General features: G+C 36.8%; 1 protein-coding gene across 3 annotated transcripts; it reads right to left on the bottom strand.

The window, feature by feature from the left end:
• Positions 1 to 2,406: 2,406 nt before the first annotated feature.
• On the bottom strand, positions 2,407 to 10,489 carry LOC113327796. Of its 3 annotated transcripts, none has more exons than XM_026574927.1 (7): positions 10,048 to 10,489; positions 9,754 to 9,924; positions 9,142 to 9,651; positions 4,696 to 4,848; positions 4,149 to 4,433; positions 3,556 to 4,010; positions 2,407 to 3,241 (listed from the first exon to the last, which is right to left on the bottom strand). In XM_026574927.1, exons 1-7 carry the CDS (start codon positions 10,292 to 10,294, stop codon positions 2,579 to 2,581), a joined length of 2,484 nt encoding a protein of 827 aa, XP_026430712.1. In that variant the 5' UTR covers positions 10,295 to 10,489; the 3' UTR covers positions 2,407 to 2,578. The 3 variants fall into 3 exon arrangements, with proteins under 3 accessions (XP_026430712.1, XP_026430711.1, XP_026430713.1); XM_026574926.1 differs by having other exon boundaries at positions 9,142 to 9,657; XM_026574928.1 differs by lacking the exon at positions 4,696 to 4,848 and having other exon boundaries at positions 9,142 to 9,657.
• Positions 10,490 to 12,790: the final 2,301 nt, after the last annotated feature.

Below are 12,790 nucleotides of genomic sequence, written 5' to 3' on the forward strand. Positions count from 1 at the left end.
GCGTAGCCACACACCGGGTTAAAAGAAAAAAACGTATTTAATGTATTTGCGCTGCCATACGAAATCAAAAACGCATTGCCACGGGGCGGGGCAAAGCCCCACGAACATCAAGTTAAAACTACGCACCGGGCACAAATCTAGTGTATTTTTATTTTTGATCAGATAGATAAATTGATGCCATATATAAGTAATTGAGATGTGCAGTTTAAAAAGGAGATGCAGTCGCAAACGAACATAAGGATGCAGTGTTGTGATGCAATTGTAACAGCCACCTGGTTCGCCTTACTTGAACGATAATAAAACTTAATCTTAAGATTGCCGGCAAGGTTTGGTGCATGCATGCTGATGCCTTTCATGAATTGGTCTTGGGTCTTTCCTAAATCTTTTAAAAATCTTGCACAGTGTTGGTTTCACCCAGATCTTTCAGCTAATGGAAGAATTCTATGGGATCTCTTACCAGCTGCCATTGTGGGGACTTTATGGAGAGAACGGAATTGTCGAATTTTCGAGAGAAACTATGAGTTTAAGGAGGATTCAGACTTGGGTGATGAAGCTAAATCATTGGTTTTATCTTGGGCAGCTGCAAAAGGGTCCAGAATCCACATAAACTATGCTTACTCGGTTTCAAATTGGGATTCTCTTTTTCTGTAATTGGGTAAAGACATTGGAAGTAGTTCTAGGTCACCCCTTATCTAGATATTTATTTAATACCTAATTTACCCTTCTAATTAATTTAGGTTATGATTAGTAAAATAATTTAGTTAAAAACAATTAGTGAGATTAAATTAAAAGATGGGTTTATTATTAGTTGAGTGAATTTTTATGAGTAGAATTTTTGTGAGATTAGAGTTAGAGAAGATGAAGGAGAAAAACATGGAAAATAAAAAAAAAATCCAATTCACCCCATTTGAGTATTCAAGTGATGAATCTGATTCTTCATCTCCATCCTCTCATACTATATTTGTTTAATTGGTAAAAATTCCCCAAAAATGTAAGATTTGGAACTGGATTTTGAACAGTTCGGTTAGTTTATATGAAGACAAGTAACCGAACTCATCTGAAGGTGTAGTTCGGTTTCCTTGTGAGGATGAACAAGTAAACGAACTCATCTGAAGGTGTTGTTCGGTTTCCTTGTGAGATGAACAAGTAACCGAACTAGTTTGAAGATGTAGTTCCGTTACTTGATCCAAACACGCAGGTTACCGAACTCCATATCAATGGAAGTTCTGGCATGCGGACCTTCTCCCCAACAGCAGTTCGGTTACCTGACATTTTTGACAGTTAACCAAACCTTCTCCTGGATGTTTTAGCATGTTTTCATTCTTTCTATGTTTTTAACCCTACAGTTCGGTTATATGGAGGTTTTACAATTTCTTTGCGATTGAACCGAACTCATAGGTCAGAGTTCGGTTTTAAGACTAATAAAACCAATGGGAAAAGTGGTAAGGTTCGGTTACATCCTCAAAATTGCTTTCTATTTTTTTTAGCCCTACAGTTCGGTTACATAGAAATTTTACAATTTCTTTGCGATCGAGCCGAACTTATAGGTTAGAGTTCAGTTTTAAGACTAATAAAACCATTGGAAAAAGTGGTAAGGTTCGGTTACATCCTCAAAATTGCTTTCCATTTTTTTTAACCCTACAGTTCGGTTACATGGAAATTTTACAATTTCTTTGCGATCGAACCGAACTCATAGGTCAGAGTTCGGTTATAAGACTAATAAAACTATTGGGAAAAGTGGTAAGGTTCGGTTACATCCTCAAAATTGCTTTCTATTTTTTCTAACCCTACAGTTCGGTTACAGAAATTTTACAATTTCTTTGCGAAACAATCGAACTCTACAGTTCGGTAACTAAGTTCTGAATCACATAGAACCGAACTGTTCTTCGTGTTCTTCAGTTCACTGAGTTCGGTTAGGAACCTAGGGCAAGTAGAAAACACGTTCTAACCGAACTCACACTGTAACTACCATTTCAAGCCTATTCTGATGATTTCTATTCAGTTGAATCGATGAAAAACAAATTAAAATGAATGGGTTTGTCGAGAAAATGAAGAAGAAGAATCGATTATGAAGACGAGTTTGAAATGAAGAAGAAGAAGAAGAGAGGAAGAGGAAGACGAGTTTGAAATGAAGAAGAAGAATAAGAGAGGAAGAGGAAGACGAGTTTCAAATCGAATTTTTTTTTTTTTTAGATTAGGATTAATGTTAGGGTTAATATTAGGGTTAATGTTAATTAGATTAAGGGCAAATTAGTAAACTTGCTAAGTAGAATTATTATTAGGACATCCCTTATCATTGTAGGGTGGGTGGCCAAAAAATGGATCCTAAAATATTCTGATGAATAATTTGCTTTGATTACCATGAACGTCAAAGTTTGACAGATTCATTAAGAAGCACTATCGGTTGCCAACCAGCTATTACAAAGTATTGCATATAATTACTACATTTACTATTGTTGGGCCTCCCCGGTTACAACCAGCTGACTACTGGATCACACATTGAATAATCTAAAATATTGGTTGTGAAACTTGGGGGTCCAGACATGGCCTGAACAACCGATTATGTCTGCATTCTCAGTTAAGTTTTCTGTCTTAGTTTCTTTGCATTTAGCTGTAGGCTGGAGATGTAGGTATGTTCCCGTAAGATGCTTCTCCAGTATGTGCAACGAATCATGTCAAAAAACAACGGCAACTTCAATCTTGCGATCAAGATCACAGGAACACAACTAAACCCCACAATAGGAATGAGAGCCCATGTGAATATCTCTCCAAGCACGATAAAGAGCGATGCACTGAAAGCTATCAATACACTAGCCATAGATATGTACAGAGTTGCAAGTCCTAATATTAACTTCTGTGGCAAGGACTCGAGAAAATCAAATTCTGTATACCGCGAAGTATATACAGCCAAGAACATTAGTACTGATGTGAGAGAAGAGAATAAAGCGAAGGCATCTGCTACTGCAAAGACCATAAATAAATTCTTTCCTAAAAAAACCGGGATGCCGTTCTTACTGCTTTTACTATCACTAATATAGCCTCCAGGAACAGTAAAAGAGGAAGCGAATGCTACGGTAGCAATGAGAGCAGCTACTAGCATGCACGATCCAGAGGTATCCTTGAACCACTTTTCTCCACTTTCCTTTAAATCTTTGTGTTCTTTAGTAAATATATCATGTGCTGTATCCCCATTTTCGTTTTTCTTAAATTTATTTTTCTCGGAAATCATGTTTTCCACCCCCTGAGCCAAAAGAAACTACAAATTATAGTACATGACAACAATAAAGCTGATTAAGGAATGAGCATCCGCGTGAGGTTTCAATTTTTGATGAAAGTAAATAGTAAGCACTAAGATGGTTATTAAAAAAATTAGGAAAGCTGAGAAATTTAGAACAGATAATTCACTGGGGGTCAATGGACTATGAAAGTAGAACTCAATTTGTTACCTAATTACGGGATTAAATTAAGAAAGCCAATCAGCAGTTATTGTTCCTGATTTGAATCAGTAAACAACACCAAGTAATCAGTTAAATCGCAGTTGAATTACAACCTTACCTTCAACCATTGCATTTCTCGTTGCATCTGAAGATATGCACCAGGGATCGAATTACGGTGAGCAGCAGGTGCTAACTTGGCAGCATAATGCAAGATAGTGTTGCCCTTGCCATCATCTCTGGTAACTAGATCGAGTTTTTCTTTTCCGCTTTCTTTACAAATAAGGTACAAAATTGTTTCATTTCGTTCAGCAATAGCCATTTGTATCATAGATTGTCCCCCCATCTCATACCAAATTAGGAATGGAAAGAGTTGAATACACACCTCTACAAACTCTACACTTCCATGCCTTATAGCCAACTTCATGACGTTAGATTGTCTAAAAAAATCTATAATTTCAACCTTGTTCATTCTTTCTTTAAGTGTTGTAAATATAATATGAACCAAGGCTTCAGCTTGTTTGTGCTTCACTTTGTCATCATATAATTGTTTATATAACTCTTTGATAATAGTCACTGAAATAAATGACCACAACCAAGTCGCAACTAAATTAGAAAGTATATGGAGTGCCATATAATAAGTCAACTATCATTCCCGAATATAAAGAGTTTTTTTTGTCTAAAAATATAAAAACAAAATAGACAAGAAAAAACCTGGTGACCAGATGAAGCGCCTGAGGAACACATATAACTTGATGATGAGTAAAACCATGATTCTGGCTGCAGATAGACATTTAACAACGATTTCCAATGAATCTGAATTCTCGGGTGGGTTCTTTCCGCCTCTGCAGGGACCATAAAATCTTTCAACAGGGTTCTCTTCGTCCCCATTGGTGCCTTTCAAGCTTTGGGGAAGGCTTACTTCTGAGCTAAGTGAAGAACTGCTTTTGTTTGTTCGGGTGTCAAGCCCATATGTAATATTTATGTCCACTTCTACCACTGTATATTTCATGTCACCCGCATTTAGAAAAATATATGAGCATATGGTGAATCATTTGTAAAACTGTTATATAATTAAAAGGGTTTGGAAAAATTATTGTGCGATATAATCCTGTCCAAGTTTAATTAGTTCATCCATAAGCCGGAACCACCGAACATGCATTTAATTAAGCACATTACTCTGTTAATCATGTCAATAAAACTTTCTTCATATATATCAGTGAATACTATATGCAACTTAATGTTAGGATAGTTAACTAACATGAATAGATGCAGCGTTGCCAGAATGTAAGCTGAGCTCCACTAGGGAACATAAACTGCCTTTCTGCCATGTAATCCATTGCTTTTGTCTGCACTTTCTTCGTCTGATCAATAATCAGTTCTGGAAATCGCTGGACAATAGATGATGCAATATCTACAAGTATCGTGTTTAGTTCTATTAGACTAGAACACCGCTGTCACGGTGGAACGGCCGACCGAAAAAAAACGAAACACCGTTATAATTGGACTGTTAAAAAAAACAAAAGTACGAGCAGACCTGATTACCGGTATAATGAACGGCTAAATAAGAGGCAAAATGGTATTTGCGATGAAAAGCTCAAATTCAGCATATCACGTTACCGATAACAACACCCCAATACTCAACCATGTTAACCTTTGCTTAATTTTTTCAGTGCCACTCTAAGAAAAAGAGTGGAGGGACAGAGAAGTGTTCTAATTCTTAAATTACTTAGAGGCAAATGAATAGTCAAAGAATAAGGGGACCAGGTGCTCTTAAAGTTAAAGAAAATAGTTAGTGACGTGTCAATGTCTAATTCTTTCATTTCCTTAGAACCATTTTTTGGGATCATGATTTTTTTTTTTTTGGGACCATGGTTTTATTTTGGGTAAAGACATTAGAAGTAAATCTAAGTCACCCCTTATCTAATTATTTATTTAATACCTAATCTACCCTCCTAATAAATGTTGGGTGATAATTAGTTAGTGTTAATAATACTTAGTGTAATGATTAGTGAGATGATTAAGTTAAAGATAATTAGTGAGATTAAAAAATCAGATGGTTTTTTTTTTCAAAGAAGTAGAATTATTGAGAGAGTAAAGGTAGAGAAGATGAAGAAGGAAAACATGAAAATCGATGGATTTTACCAACCACAACCGGAGGAAGGGTATTTGGGTACCCATGTATGCTTCAAACTTAGATAATGTTGGTTGAATTGCTCCAAACTTTCAAAAAAATGAATTTTTTTATGTAGATTTGTGCCAGTTCGGTTACCATATGTCAAGAACATGTAACCGAACACACCTGAAAGTGTAGTTCGGTTACGTTTTCCAAACACACAGGTTACCGAACTCGCTCGTTAATGGAGGTTTTGGTCGTACAGTGTCATGTTCGGTTACGTAGGATAAAATTGTAGGTAACCGAACTTTGAACTTAACAATTTATTTGGGTACATCTTGTGTGTTCGGTTAGTTCGCAAACTTGAACGCAACCAAGTTCCCAACCGAACCTAATAGGAAAAGAACCTTTCTATTTTGTTTAACCCTACAGTTCGGTTACATGGAAATTTTACAATTTCTTCGCGATCGAACCGAACTCGTAGGTCATAGTTCGGTGCTTACAATACTCAAAAGAATGGGAATAACAACAAGGTTCGGTTACATAAGAATTCTTTCTAATTATTTTAACCCTACAGTTCGGTTACATAGAAATTTTACAATTCTTTGCGATCGAACCGAACTTAACCTTGTAAAAATTCTTTCTAATTATTTTAACCCTACTGTTCGGTTACATGAAAGTTTCAAGATGTGTGCGAACAAACCGAACTCATAGTTCATAGTTCGGTTATAAGACTAATAAAACTAATGGGAAAAGTGGTAAGGTTCGGTTACATCCTCAAAATTTCTTTCTAATTTTTTTAACCCTACAGTTCGGTTACATGGAAATTTTACAATTTCTTTGCGATCGAACCGAACTCGTAGGTCATAGTTCGGTGCTTACAATACTCAAAAGAATGAGAATAACAGAAAGGTTCGGTTACATAAAAAAAAAATCTCTCTAATCTTTTTAACCTTACATTTCGGTTGCATGGAAATTTTACAATTTCTTTGCGATCGAACCGAACTCGTAGGTCATAGTTCGGTGCTTACAATACTCAAAAGAATGGGAATAACAAAAAGGTTCGGTTACATAAAAAAAATTCTTTCTAATTATTTTAACCCTACAGTTCGGTTACGTAGAAATTTTACAATTTCTTTGCGATTGAACCGAACTTAACCTTTAAAAAATTAGAAGTTTAAGGCTTGAGTTCGGTTACTTGTAAAATTGTGTAGGTAACCGAACTCCGCAGTTCGGTTACATAATCTGAATCACATATAACCGAACTGTTCTTCGTGTTCTTCAATTCAGTGAGTTCGGTTAGGAACCTAGGGCAAATAGAAAACACGATCTAACCGAACCTAACACTGTAACTACCATTCCAAACCTATTTTGATGATTTCTATTCAATTGAATCGATGAAAAACCAATTAAAATGAATGGGTTTGTCAAAAAATACCCGTGTATGATTTCTATTCAACTGAATCGATGAAAAACAAATTAAAATGAATGATTCCTATTTTGATGAAGACGAGTTTGAAATGAAGAAGAGGAAGAGGAAGACAAGTAGGGAATGGTTGAGTGGGTGCGAAAGTTTTTTTTTTTAGATTAGGATTAATCACGGTTAGGGTTAGTATTAGGGTTAATGTTATTAGGTTAAGGGCAAATTAGTAAACTTAATAGGTAGGATTATTGTTAGGACATCCCTTATCATTGTAAGGTGAGTGGCCTAATAAGACCATGGTCCCCAAAAAACCATGGTCCCAAAAAATCGTTCTTTTCTTATCCAGCCGTACCAACAACTCCAAGCCCATTTTGAGAAGCTGCAGTCGAACCACGTTTCAGTTTCTGTACCATTTTCTTATCCCTTTCATTTCTAATCAAGGAAACAGATCTGAGCTCATGTTGTAGACGTCAAGGATTTGACAAAGGCGGTAATTGAATAGGGAAAAGAAGATTTTGGGGTTCGATATGGACTGAAATTGGGTTGAAATGGAAGTGCATGGGACGGAATTGGTGGCAGTAGTTGTTACAGCAGCAACACGTCAATGGGAGTTGGAGGTAAGTTTTATGTCTTTCTGTGTGGTCTTGCTGTTATTGCAGGCAGTGATTGATTGGATATGCTGTGTTGGTGTTGAGATGAGAAATGAATGCATCATACAGTCTAGAATTGGAACCTAAATTGATTTCATGATGGAAGAATACACAACAATTAGGAGGTGAGTGGAGATGGCAAAGACTGATGTTCAAATTCAATTAAAGAGGAATCGAGAAATTGATTCACCAAATCAATTAGGTGAAGACATGATCGGTTAGTTGAGATTTATGACAAGATACAGATGGTGGAGGAAGTGAATAGATGGGGACTGCCGTTACTGGGAATTGAATGGAGATGGTTAGAAGCAATTGAATTGATTAGTAGTTCTAGCGAAGAATTAAGTGGATGCAGTTCTCAAAATGGTGATCGTATGGGAAGTTTGAATTGGAATTAATCTTATGGTGGTGTTGCTTGTAGTGGGAGGTAGCGGTGGTGCTGGTAGCGATGGAGGCAATTGAATAGGGTGGTGATGTTCTTAGAGCGGTGGCGGTAGGAGTGGCAGAGGTGCTTCTGTGGTGCTGGTAGTATCGGAGGAGGTGTGTTCCATATTGTAGTAGCAGTGATAATGATTTTGGCAGTTATCATGGTTGTGGTGGCGGTGGCATGGTACTGGTGGCGGTGTCAAAGTGTTGGTGCTGCTGGTGATGGTGATAGTTGGTCGCGGCGGTGTTGAATTCGTGAAAAATAATACAGAATGGTGGGAACCAATGTTAATAGAGTTAGGGCATTTTAATCTTTTCAGCCCACCAAAATTTCCAATTTTTTTCTCAAATTCCAACTTTTAGTCAGGTTTCGATTGACAAAAAACCGGTCATAAAAGGACTCCCTCCTTACGGATCCTCCGTTCCGTAACCCGTCTTTGTTAATGTATAGAGCTAAATTTGTTTTATCGATATTATCAAGGCTACTGATATGGCACACCGTTATAGATCTTACAGCTAGGTATATAAAACAATCTCATCTCTAACATAATCACCAGTTCTTCCCAAACAACTCTTTATTCACATCACCAACAGTAATCCCATTGGAAGAAGCAGCAGCAACAACCACTCGTTCGTTTGATAGTTTCACAACTTCTCAATGAATTAAGGGTGGTGAATCGGGTCATCACTTCATCTTGAGATTATTAATCAATAGCAGATGGTGATTTAAAATCGAACTCTGTTACCTTGTAATTCTTTAACTGTTAGTTTTTCGGCTAGTGTTCACTAAGCACTTCTTCTGTTGGAAGTGACCGAGCGGCGTAGAGGAAGAGATGAAGAAGGAAAATAACAAGATAAGCAAGTTACAGCCGTTCATTTAAAGTAATTCTTCACCGCACACGGGCATTAGCTGTCTTAACGTTTTGACCAAACTTTTATGCTGACCAACGGATCAACGATCCAAATACTAAATTGGGCGAACTTAGGACTCGAACACCAAGATATACCAAAATCTACGACCCAAACACTAATTAACTCTAGAAATTAACTGCATGGTGAAACCTCCAAAGAGTTAAGGATTTATACACATACCGTAAAAGCCAGCATCAATCGTCCGACATAAAAGAGATTCACCTTGACTACCAGAGAACGGACTTGGGTGCTCGTGTCTAGTTACGGAATAAAGATACTCAACTGTCTCTCTTTGTCCGGCTGTAACTGATGTTAGAGCACTATCAAGTGGTACCCTTCCTAACCCGTTAACTATCTGAGGCAAATTGGGAGTTTTGCATACCATCACCTCAGCGGCTTTAGCGAATCCATACATAGCAGCATAATGAAGTGCTGTATAACCACTAGTCCTTGTTCTATATTCAAGTATTTCTGGGGGCATGATACTCACAATCTCCTCTATAAACATCAGATTTCCTTCAATTACAGCTACATGCAACACTGTTTGTGAATCACTAGTAATCACTTTTGTAATTGCTTCTGGATTCTTTTCCAAAAAAATTTTAGCCACTTTCCAGTCACTCTTTATCGCTGCACAGTATAGCTCCTGGTATCCATCCAAATAAACTTTAGTCGTCACCTGCTCACCATCTCCAGCTTAAACATACAGGAGCAACACGATCAGTAAAATATCAACAAAATAAAATAAAACAAAATCTAATCTAATATTTCATTTTCGGTTATCTCTTTTACCAGATTTCTCTATCTGATCATTATGATCATTATGTATCACTTGGGTAATGTCCTTATTATCGTTCACTGTTGATGGCTTTTCCATGATTGCACTTAAATTATCCGTAGTAGCAGTAGTGATGATAGTATCTTCTTCTGGTGTCAATAATGTTGATGACGTCGACGCTAAATCTACCAAATATTCATCAAAATTGAAGAAAGCGTGAAAGAGATGTTGGATCACATGATATAGCTAGGAATAATGTGGAAATATTAACCGACAATTTTCTACACAAAACGAATAATTTTACGAACCTGGATGATGAAGAGGATTAATTAATAAAGATGATGGGTTTGTGGCAGTTTTATGTTTTTCTTCGTCAATACTAATAACAACGCCAGTGTTTTTTACAAACTGTGATGCATTTACTTGCGATTCCACAAGTACCTTAAGTAACGCCTCAACCCTGCCAAGTGATTCGACCAATTTCTGTAGACTTAGTGCCATTATTTCCTGATGACTATCCCGATCATTGCCTACTAATTCTGCAGTAGCAGCCATGGCCGTATGAGATATAATTTATTGAGAGAGAGAGATGAGGTTCAGGTGTGGCCTAGGTGTGTCTAATACATGTCCTTCAAACTTCAATCCAACAAAAGGTTGGATTTTTACAGGAGATTGAAGTGCACTTCCTGCTTAATTTGTTCAATCAAATTACTTAGCTGTCTTAATAATAAAAAATCAAATATAGCTTATCCAAAGTTTGAGCCACTTAATCATACAAAAGTCGTTGATGCCAATTTATTCATGATTATCTCACTATATATTGTTTTAATATGCAGTTCATTATTATATCTAGATTCCAGAGTAGCTGACATATTTGATAATAATAAACTGAATATGGACCCGTAATGGCATGCACTATGCATGTTCAGGCAACCACCGTTAATAATTGAACTGAAATACCCCTCTCTAAATATTTAGCTTCTTCTTTTCTTGGAACTTGCCACTTGTATTTACCACGTAAATCAATGCACCATTAAAACGTGGTGCATGAATTGGATAAACAGATTGACATCAGAGAGACTTGGTTCATATGAAAGTACAGGCGTGGGGTTGTGTTTGACAACATTAAAACCAATCCTTCTGACTTGATCAAATCTATGACAAAAGAGTTGGCTTATTTTCTAAATAATAAAGATTCAGGGAAAAATAGCAGAAAGATTTCTAGAGTGTGTGACTGCTCGCATCGGGCGTGCATATTGAATGGTTCAAATACTTCCAACAATGTTAACTATATCATGTTTGATGTTGCCTTCAATAAAAATACTTCAGAAACTGCAATTTATTTTGTGTTAGGTTCCATTTTAACCATTAAAAATGAAAAAAAAAATATCTACTCATGACCTCGTTATTTTTCCATGCCATGTTATAAACCATTACGGGAAAAATCATCATTGACGACTACATATTAGAGTTATAGTACCCCTACGACAACTCCATTTTATGTATTGTGGAAGGGGGGTGTTGTAGTCCAAGCTTTTCTACAATACTTGATTAAGAGTTGTAAAGGGTAATTTGATTCGTGGTTCGACAATATTTTTCCAAATTCTTGATTCTTTTTCGATTTTTTCTTGAAAGCCTAACATAACTCTTGCTTGTGTTGTAGGACTATTTTACACAACAAAGTATGCGTATCGTAGAAATATGTAACACAACACTTGTATAAATTGAAGGACTATCTTAGACAACCTAGGATGTGTATTGTAGAAATATGTAACAACTCTTATTACTATTATGAATAAGATTTGCACGACACTTGTTAGAGTTGTAGAACGATGTTGGACAACACCTCGTTATATCGTAAAGACATTCTTTCACAACCTTTGGTTTGTGTAGTTGAAATATGGAACACAACTCTTATTAGAAGTTGTGTGCATATAACTATTTTGAAAAAAAAAAGATTATAGCTGAAACCGAATTGCTGAAAGTATTTCATATTCATAATTTCATATTAACCTACAAGTGTAACACATTTACATTCATTCAAGACCTGCCACTCCAATTGCATTACCTAGTTAACTTCAAATCAGCTTGTATGTAAATGTGTTGTGCAACGAAAGAAAAGAAAATGACAGATTCTTTGAACATGACTAAAAATATCATATAAATCGTAAAATGCAGATACGGGCCTCCGCTACAAATGTGGCAGTAGTATACCGGTTCCAGTATGGTAGTCTGGGTTACATTGCTAAATGGAAGTGGTCCGTTTTTGCTGCACACTGTCTTCTTGGTAAACTGAACGACGATTACAGACAACATAAAGGTAGATGATACGGTAGGGGCACTGGCTTAGACGTGAAGTGCCATAGTTTTCAATGAACATCATATCAGTTGGCATAGCTTTAGCACCTGCAAATCGCTGGTACTCTTCAAGTACAGCAGGCAAACACTAGTTCTCCATTTTCCTCAAACAACCAATAACACTGCCCGCCATATGCTGAAGTTCAAAGCAAAGGAAAATTTATCAGAAAATGAATACTGCTTGTGAACACACAAATCACGAAGGCATCCGAATGCTCACAACCAATCATCGTAATCTAGAGAGATTTGTGATGATGATATCCTAGTGTTGATTCCTTGGCTCAAAACCTTCGGGTTTATCATAGCCTCATCTAACAACTCCATGCGAGGCGTTTGCGCACGAGATATAGGTAAAAACAAAGAAAGCAAAACGCATAAGTAAAGATCCATGGGATTAGACAAATATAAAGTGCTGAAATGTAAACAAGACCGAGGTTTACGTGGTTCAGCACTAAGGCCTACGTCCACGGGGTTTGTTGTTTTACTATATTCTTCACGGTTACACGAGTAGTCGAATGACTTTTTGGGTTTACATGTTTCTCTCTTCTAAAGGATTAACTTACACTTGCAATCTCTCTCTCTCCTTCCCTTCCTGATTTTTCCGATCCCCCTTCCTCTTGGTGGAGAAGGGGTATTTATAAGGTTAGAATGCGGGACCCATCTCTGAAGGCCGTTGAAACCTTATCTTCTTGA

Source organism: Papaver somniferum, unplaced genomic scaffold, assembly GCF_003573695.1.
Source record: "Papaver somniferum cultivar HN1 unplaced genomic scaffold, ASM357369v1 unplaced-scaffold_107, whole genome shotgun sequence".
Taxonomy (NCBI): domain Eukaryota; kingdom Viridiplantae; phylum Streptophyta; class Magnoliopsida; order Ranunculales; family Papaveraceae; genus Papaver; species Papaver somniferum.

What these genes read in the sequence shown, in the direction of transcription:
- LOC113327796 (XM_026574926.1), bottom strand. Translation starts at nt 10,294, where the DNA reads ATGGCTGCTACTGCAGAATTAGTAGGCAATGATCGGGATAGTCATCAG. An exon ending in GATTGATGCTGGCTTTTACG is followed by an intron (nt 4,849 to 9,141) that starts GTATGTGTATAA and finishes CGATACTTGTAG; the next exon opens with ATATTGCATCATCTATTGTC. An exon ending in GAGAAATGCAATGGTTGAAG is followed by an intron (nt 3,242 to 3,555) that starts GTAAGGTTGTAA and finishes CTTTTGGCTCAG; the next exon opens with GGGGTGGAAAACATGATTTC.